The sequence below is a fragment of the Vanellus vanellus genome (assembly GCF_965231255.1).
Source record: "Vanellus vanellus genome assembly, chromosome: 5".
Classification (NCBI taxonomy): Eukaryota; Metazoa; Chordata; class Aves; order Charadriiformes; family Charadriidae; genus Vanellus; species Vanellus vanellus.
Window position 1 is genome coordinate 44719042 of NC_138910.1, and position 8936 is coordinate 44727977.

The following is an 8936-nucleotide window of genomic DNA, read 5'->3' on the forward strand; positions in this document are numbered from 1 at the left end:
CCTATCACTTGTCGCCAGGGAGAAGAGGTCAGCTCCCATCTCTCTAAAACCTCCTTTCAGGTAGTTGTAGAGGGTGATAAGGTCTCCCCTCAGCCTCCTCTTCTCCATCACAAAAGGCCCTTTGCCTCTTGTCATCTCTCTAGGTGCCACTGAGAAAAGACTGGTTCCATCCAATACTACTCCCCATCAAGTATTTATACATGTAAATACCATCAGGTGTTTATACATATCCCCCTGAGCCTTCTCTTCTCCAGGCCAAAAAAATCCCAGCTCTCTTAGCCTCTTCTCATACACTGGATGCTTTAGTTTCTTAGTGACCTTCATGGCCCTTTGCTAGACTCGCTCCAGTAAGTTCCTATCTTTCTTTAACTAGTAGTCCAGAACTGGGCACAATACTCCAGATTTGGTGATCACCTCCCTTGACTTACTACCAACACTCTTGTTCATGCAGCACCCGGGACAGTCATGGCATCCTTTGCCACAAAGGCACATTGCTGACTCACATTCAACTGAGTGTTCACCAGGACTCCCAGATCCTCCTCTGCAAAATTACTTTCCAGTCAGTTGGCTTGCAGCATATACCAGTACCTGCAGCTATTACTTCCCAGGTACAGAACTTTGCATTCCTTTTTGTCAAACTTCATGAGGTTACCATCCAACTATTTCTCCATGGTGCCAAAGACACATGGTGTATCAACCATTACCTTTCCAACTTTGCATCACGTGCAAATTTGCTGAGGCTGCAAATTTGTCCTGTCATCCACGTTTTAAATCATAGAATGGTTTGGGTTGGAAGGGACCTTAAAGATCATCTAGTTTCAACCCCCCTGCCATGGGCAGAGACATCTTCCACTAGACCAGGTTGCTCAAAGCCCCATCCAACCTGGCCTTGAACACCTCCAGCAACAGGGCATCCACAACTTCCCTGGGCAACCTGTTCCAATGCCTCACCACACTCAAAGTGAAAAAATTTCTTCCTGATATCTAATGTAAATCTACTCTCTTTCAGTTTGAAGCCCTCGTCCTATCACTAAATGCCCTTGTAAAAAGTCCCTCTCTAGCTTTCTTGTAGGCCCCCTTCAGACACTGGAACACTGCTATAAGGTCTCCCTGGAGCCTTCTCCTCTCCAGGCTGAACAACGCCAACTCTCTCGGCCCGATTTCACAGGGGAGGTGCTCCAGCTCTCAGATCATCTTTGTGGCCCTGTTGTGGGCTTTCTCCAACAGGTCCTGATTACTCCAGAGCTAGACGCAGCACTCCAGGTGGGGTCTCACAAGAACAGATTAGAAGAGGAGCATCAGCTCCCTCGACCTGCTGGCCACACTTCTTTTGATGTGGCTCAGCATGTGGTTGGCCTTCTGGGATGCGAACATACATTGCCAGCTTATATTGAGCTTCTCATCAACCAACGCCCCCAAGTCCTTCTCCTCAGGACTGCTCTCAATCTGTCCTCCACCCAGCCAGTATTTCTGCTTGGGATTGCCCCAACCCATATGCAGGACCTTGCCCTTGGCCTTGTTGAACTTCATGAGGTTTGCACAGGCCCACCTCTCAAGCCTGTCCAGATCCCTCTGGGTGGCATCCCTTCCCTCCAATGTGTCTACTGCTTCACACAGCTTGGTGTCATCGGCAAACTGGCTAAGGGTGCACTCAATCCCACTGCCCATGTTGCCAAATATGTTAAATAGTACCGGTCCCAGTTTAAACTTGGTTCAGCTGCAGTATCCTCCCCTGGGATAGACCACAGTTTATTGGCCTCCAGCTGCGCTTTGCACTGTTGATAACAACCCTTTGAGCCCTGCAGTTCAGCCACACTTCCATCTACCACCCACATACCTAATCCATTCTTCATCAGCTTGTCAATGAAGAGGTTATGAGAAACAGCACTGAAAGTCTTGCTTAAGATTAAAAATATCCATTCCTCTCCACTCATCCACTCCTTCTACGAGGAGCTGACTATCACATGTTTAAGCGTGACTCCCATCTCATAAAACTATGATGACTATTCTCCATCACCTTCACGTCCTCCGGAAATAGCTTCCAGGAGGATTTGCTCCATCACCTTCCTGCAAATCAAGCTGAGGCTGACTGGCCTGTAGCTCCCTGGATCCTCCTCCTTGCCCTTCTTGAAGACAAGAGCAACATTTGTGTTCTTTGAGATTCAAAAGGAAGCTGGCCATTTAAGACAAGTAGGCCAAACCCTGCTGACCCATTATTTATCTTCCACCTAATGCTGCAAGACCACAATCTGCCTGAAGGACCTCTAGTCTTCATTAGCATTCTCACCCACATTTCCAGGGAACTACAGGAGTCTCTAGCTGACAGGACACAAGCAATATACAGAACACATGCTCTTTAACACATAAGCAGAACCAAAGCCTTGAAGAAAAACTGAAGTCTCATGGCTTGAGGTTGGTCCTTGATGCAATAAGATGCTAAGCATCTTATGAACAACTCGAATATTTAAGAGTCCATCTTCCAAGCAGGTATTTTTGTTTCTTTTAAAAAACTACTACCACATTTCTAACAGATTATGGCAAAATAACTTCCTTTTGCATGCAAGTAACTTACATCGCTTGTGGATGTAGCCTTGTTTAAACATTGCATCGAGAAACACAAAGTCACTGTAAGGAGAGCGTTCCATCACCACACCTTGTCCTGCAATTCAAAGTAGGTTCCAGTCAACAAGGCTTAAAGAGACTGTTAGCAGCAACATTTAAAATTAAAGACAGTACTGCTCTTAAGGTCAATTTTCTGAATGTTTTTCCTAGAAATTTTAAATAAAAGAGAAGAGCGAGGTTTTGGCTCGCACAAACGTACCGGATATGTATGCTGAACATGCCTGTCTCACCCATATATTCTTCTACTGTGCCCACCACTGCAGTGGCTAAGTACTACTACACTTAAGGAGTACATTTACTTGTGTCTGAAACTTCATGGCATTCACATCTTTTCATAAGTATTTTCCAAAACAGATGAAGGCACAAGCAATAGGTAAATCAGTGTTGGTACAGGAAATCTTTTCTCACTAGAAGACACTCAAATTATAACAATACTACCACAAAACAGTATTTAATGAAATCAAAAAGACTGGACAAAAGACACCATCAGGCACTAAGTCTAAGAAAAGATTTTAAAAGGCTGTATATAATCATCAGGGATCGCCAAATTAAAACTAATTAATTTGGTAACTAGTGTGTATTTCCTTTGCTAGAAACGATACAGGATACTGTTCTAACAGAAAGTGCACAAGGGAGTTTTCTAAATGGGCTGTTAACCTGTACTCACTAAAGGGAAGAAAAATATAAAAAGCTTAACAATATAAAAAGCTTCACAATATAAGAGCCTTTCATTTTAAAATGCAGATACTAGCAAAGCATTTCAAAACAGCTTACTGACAACTTGTACTTGGAAGTTAATTTATAAATGAAATTTATTTACTGTGAAATCTAACCTGTGGTTAGCAGATGCTCCAACGCATCAGCATACTGTAAAACACGGTTACCAAACAGCCAAGCTTGCAGTCGATAAGAGTGTCCATCAGGGCATTTTGGGTCATTGTAAAACCTCTCTAGATTACAGAAACCATTAAATTTCTCGTGCAGCAGCGTTCCGTCTCCCGTGATTCTGTCTAGGTAATGGATGTCTGCTTCTGGGAAATATTTCATTCCTGACAAAAAAGAAACCCACAACAGAGTACCAATCAAAATAATAAGTTTTTTTTGTTGTTTACAGTAAACATCTATTCAGCTTATTTAAATACATAGCTGTACTTTAAACGACTCTTGAAAACAGCACAAAATCCTTTGGTCAATCACATCACAGAAGGCAGACAAACCCTAATTTGAAATATTGCCACCTTTCACCTCCCCAGTGAGAGCTGAGCTATCGTTCTAAGTAGAACCTTTTTGCCACCAATACTCTAATCACCTTGATCTTCTGCATACACCTGTGCAGAAAATCCTACCTCTAAACATGCTCGGTGACTCTACCAGAGCCAGGAGCTCAGTAGGCAAACTGACTTCATTAGAACTGAAATTTCATTCACAACAAATCATACCGACAGAAGTATCCCTCAGATCTGACAAGTGTCCCATCCTCATCCCAAACCTCACCAACATTTTATTCTCCCCTTATCTATAAGCCCTCCACATTAATTGCGTAACTAATAATTTGCTAGTCAAGAATTGCTGGTTTCGTGAACTAACTTTGTTTACATGAGAATCACAATTACACTGTTAAATTCTATTAACTATTAGATAAATAGATAAAATAAGATGTACCTAGTTTTTCTGCTATTTGTTTTGCAAGCTTCCCCTTCCCAGAAGATAAGTTTCCTTCCACTGTAAAGACCTTGCTGTATTCAGTGAACTTTTTTGTAGCTCTGTCTCCCAACATATAAGCCAGCCAACCATACTGCAAATTCTGCTCAGGGCTGATATGAATTCTTGCCTGAAAGAAAAAACAACAAAATTAGCATATTTTAGTTTTCTTAGCTGAACTAGGCATGCTCAAAGTGCAGCTTTTTTAGACTTTCTAAACACACAGGAGGATAAGCACTTGCACATCTAATACAAGGAATTTTCATACAGTAGAGTTAGCACTGCCATTTCAGCTTAGCAGCTGAAGCAGTATTTAGGTTGAGTAGCCGTTTATGAAATATAAGGCTGAGAAGACAGGAACCATGAAACAATGTTCAGTGATTAAAGCGGGACTACTCTGCCAGAACTCTGCTCTAAATCTACACAATGACCAAAACTTCCCCAACTTACTGCAGGCCACAGGCACACGATGTGCCCTGTGTTAGGGAGATACAACAGTAGGCTTTTGCTTGCATTTTTTGTTTGTTTGTTGTTGGGTACATATTAACATTAAACCCTCTCCCAGTCTCTCAGGAGAGTTATAGCTTCCTTTCTGCACAACTAGACAAAGACAGAAAAAAAATAATCCCCTGGCCTGTAAAGCTGAATGCAGTATCTTACTGAACCCTGCTCAGCAAAGCCATGCAGAGAACTTGATAAAAACTACATAATCTTTACTTTGAGCAACGTATTGATTTTTTTTTTTTTTGAGCAAAATGTGAGATTTTTGGTTTTATTTAATACTCCTCTGCTTGCACTGTCACTTTAACAAGCTGAAGGTCCCTGGGTCATCACACTCCGGTCTCAAGTATTTACTTGTGCCCCTACCTCCAATCTTAACTCCTCTCCAAAGCCCCTGCTTCCCCATTGGGAATCTCGCCTCCTACGGAGCAGCCCAGCCCAGCCCAGCCCAGCCCATCCTCTGGCCGCCGCAGGGCCATCCCCAAGGCTCCCCGGAGACGCGGCCTCCCCGAACACAGGAAGGCTGCTGGGAGCGAGCGGAGGCCGGCTCGGGGGCCCAGCCCCGCTCCTAACGGGCGGGGAGGGGGCGCTACCAGCACAGCCCCCCGAAGCGCAAGCGGGCAGCCCCCACCCCCGCCGCCAGCCCCGCGGGGAAGCCGGAGCGGCCCGGGCACCCCAAGGTGAGCGCGCCCGGCCGCGCTGAGGGGCGGCCGCCGCAGACAGGGGAACCGCGGCTGGGCGCAGAGACCTCCCCCTTCCCTGGCCCCGCTCACCGCCGGCACGACGGCGCTCGCCAGGCGGCCCCGAGCGGCGGCGGCGACGGCCGCGGTCGGGCCGAACCTGGCCAGCCACAAGGACATGGCGGATCCCTGGAGACGCGGCCGACCCCGCCGCGACGGAAGGGGCCGGGCGCGGGGAGATGACGTCACGGCAGAGGCCTGTCACCTCTCTTACAGGGGGTAGGCTAGAGCGCTGCAGCCGGATGCGGGCTGGTGGGTACGCAGCTGTTACAACAAAAGCCTCTGTGTCTGGCTATCCACATCATTCCAGATTTGCAAAGCCGAAGAGGTGGAAATCAAGATCTACCTCCTTCTGCCGCTGTATGGGAACTGGTGATCTGGGACAGTTTCCATCTCCCCGTCTAAAACACTTCCTACCCTATGCTTTGGGCCTTTGATTTGGGTTGTGTTTGCTAGCCATTGCTGGCTGGCGACAGCATGACACCTTCCATACTGGCCCCTTTGAGTCATCCCATCCCTGTCTGGATTCTAGCTGTTCTCAAAGAAGAATATGGCGAAGGTCCACCAACCCCCGTATGTATTTGTCACTACTTGTGTGACACCAGCTGCTCCCAGTCTGGGGTTGATCAGCCACCATGGAGAGAGGACCCCATCACTCTCTGTGGAGAGAAGGGCACCTGGCTGGTGCTTCTCACTGTTGTTCTCTGCTTGTGGTAGAGCTCCCTGGGCCTCCTTCAGCAGGGAAGGTGGTGAGCTACCATGATGGCTTCCAGAAATACAAGATGGACCAGGAATGGAGACCACAATGAGGTGGCAAATAGAGGATATGGGCAATAAGTCACCAACGTGTGCTTCTACAGTCAAGACATGCCCAACCTGTTTGCAGAAACCCCACAGCAGGCTCAGGGCTCAGGTGACAGCACCAAGGACGTGTGTGTACCAGAGCTGGCTGGCTGCAGCTCAGGCCAACGCTGTCACTCCTGCCTGCAGATGGGATGGGGGATGCTAGAGAAGAGGGAATGCCTTAACCAGGCACATAGGGCAGGAGAAGACATGTTCGGGAAACCACACTGATGTGCACACAGCAGGGAGACGTGGTGGTGGTGGTGGCGAACCTTACTGCTGCTCTTGGAGGCTTTGCTGATCCTTGCCACAAGATGGGGCTGGGTAACGCTCAAGGAAAGCTGCTTTCTGTCTGTCATCATGGCTTGTCCCACAGAGCCGTGTTATGAGCGCCAACAAGTCCCCATCTTGCCCAGGGCTTGCTGGAAACTCTGGGAAAGACACTGCTGATATCTTGAGATACCACATTCAAAGCATCTTCTCTGTAGAAGCTGCTCTTGTCTCCGTACCGCTGCAATGCCCGGTTGCTGGAAACCATGTGGGCCATTTTGCGTCCCCTTCTTTTTTGGTTTTGTGCTCTGTGTTTGCCAACAGGAATGCTGGAAAAAAAATGGTCTGCTTCAGGAAGCACTGAGAGCAAATTTGTTTTGTGTCTAGAAAGAGCCATCTGCCCAGCCAGCCTGGCCTCCCATGTTGGTGAAGGAGTGGAAAATAGCAGAGAAACCTCTGAATAAACTGGAGACTCTGGCTTTCTAATGCTCAGCTGTTGACCGAGCTTTGAGGTCTTGGAAATGCCTTGTTGAAACAAATGGGGAGGAAGAAGAAGGATCAAGATGTCAGGTTGGGAAGGGACAGCTGTGCCCCATACCAGGTGTCTCCTATGTACGTAGGGCCACACTGGGGTTTCCTTGGTTTGGTGGAAAAGAAACTCCTCCAGAGAAGGGAGCAAGTGGAGGCTTAGTGCTGCCTTGCGCTGCCTTGCAGAGCACATCCACTGCCACTCCAGGCCACCTTGGAGAGCTGGGTGGGCAGAAAAACATTGCTGGCTCCTGCAGTGTTGGTCTCCGCAGTGCTCTGCTAATATGGCAGGGCTTGACACTGCTCCCTAACCTATGTTCAGTCTCTGCCCAACTTCTTCCTCCATAATCAGATTTCTTCATCTATTGATTTCCTGGTTTCAACTGCCACATAATTCCCAGCCTCTTATCTCCTTGGGGACTTGTATCACCTGTGGGTGAGCAGGGCAGCTACTCATCAGTGCTGCCAGGGAGACGGCCATGCTTCCAGCCCTGTCCTGAGCATCATCTGGCAGATGCTGTGGGGCCTGTGCCAGGTACACCCTTGGCTCCCAGGTTATCATCTTGTCGCCTCCTCCACAAGCCCTGGCCCTCAGATGCTGCAGGGTCTTGCCCCTGTGTCTTCCCTGGATTTTGCCCTCCTTCACTCCCCCAAACCCTGCCTGTCTGTGACCCTGGGCTCTATAACTACCCCCAGCCCTGGGGGTCCTCAGCGTTGACCCCCACTCCCTTCCCATCCAGCCTCTGGGGCATCTTTGTGACTCCCCATCTCTGTCCCAGGTCCAAGCCCCCATGCCGTGTCCCTGCCCTGGAACTGTGCCACCCTGACATAGCCCCATGGTGACCCACAGCACCTCTTAAGGGACACCTGAGGGAAGTTGGTGGACCATCTGCCAGGGCTCTGCAAGCACCAGCAGTGTTCTTAGCAGCCCTGGCCAACCTCACCTTCTGCACATGGCGCTGTAGATCCCATTTAATGTCAGCTCCAAGCACCTAGGCTTGGTCTTAGGCTGTACCTTTACCTGTGTCTATCTCTGTCCTTTTCTAACCTCCCTGTGCATAGGTGGACCTTGGACCTACACTACCGGTAGCCTTTTCCCCAGTCCTGTCTCCCAGGCAGACCTTGGACCTACAATGCAGCCTCATGTCTTGTTCAGCCTCCATCTCCTGCTGCTCCTAGGCTGCCCCAGGCTGAAGCCGGAGCTGTCATGGGAGGCTTCCCATGCTGTCACCAGCTCCGACCCTAGATGCTCCTTTAGGGAGGGCACCTATGGCTCATCCTGCCCCTGGCTCTCCTTGCTCTTTGGCAGGGAGCTGGGATGGAAGGGGGTGCCATCGCTCTGCTGAGCACTGAGTCTTGAGCACAGCAAATGCTTAATTACACTCTGGACCTGATTTGATACTAGAGGTGAGTAGATGAGTTGTTTTTTTTTCTTTTTCAGCTTGAGCATCTCCATGGCTTCTGAACTGGACAAAAGTGTTTCCTTTCTGCCATCTCTTGCAGAGATGGTCAAAAATCAATGCCCTGCCAAAAGCCAGTGACAGACTTTTGACCCTTCTAGCTATCCCCTGGAGATTATGAGTATCATCAAAGACAAGGCAGCTCTAACAATTTTTGCTGGGTGAAGGTTTGCCTCTATGCTGCCCTGATTAGGTTTAGGCACTTTTCTCAAAGAGCACAAGAGCCAGCATCTCACCCTTCACAAATCACTTATTCCCAGCCCCATGTTTG

The 8936-nt window shown here is 48.3% G+C and overlaps 1 protein-coding gene across 1 annotated transcript in view; it reads right to left on the reverse strand.

The window, feature by feature from the left end:
* NDUFA10 (NADH:ubiquinone oxidoreductase subunit A10) overlaps positions 1 to 5711 on the reverse strand; it is a 45781-nt gene extending 40070 nt beyond the window's left edge. The window contains exons 1-4 of the mRNA XM_082484091.1: positions 5598 to 5711; positions 4285 to 4453; positions 3456 to 3671; positions 2573 to 2659 (exon numbers count right to left, since the gene is read on the reverse strand). Of these exons, the coding sequence (XP_082340217.1) occupies positions 2573 to 2659; positions 3456 to 3671; positions 4285 to 4453; positions 5598 to 5684 (559 nt within the window). The 5' untranslated portion in view covers positions 5685 to 5711. The remainder of the gene's footprint in view (positions 1 to 2572; positions 2660 to 3455; positions 3672 to 4284; positions 4454 to 5597) is intronic.
* Between the last annotated feature and the right edge of the window lie 3225 nt (positions 5712 to 8936).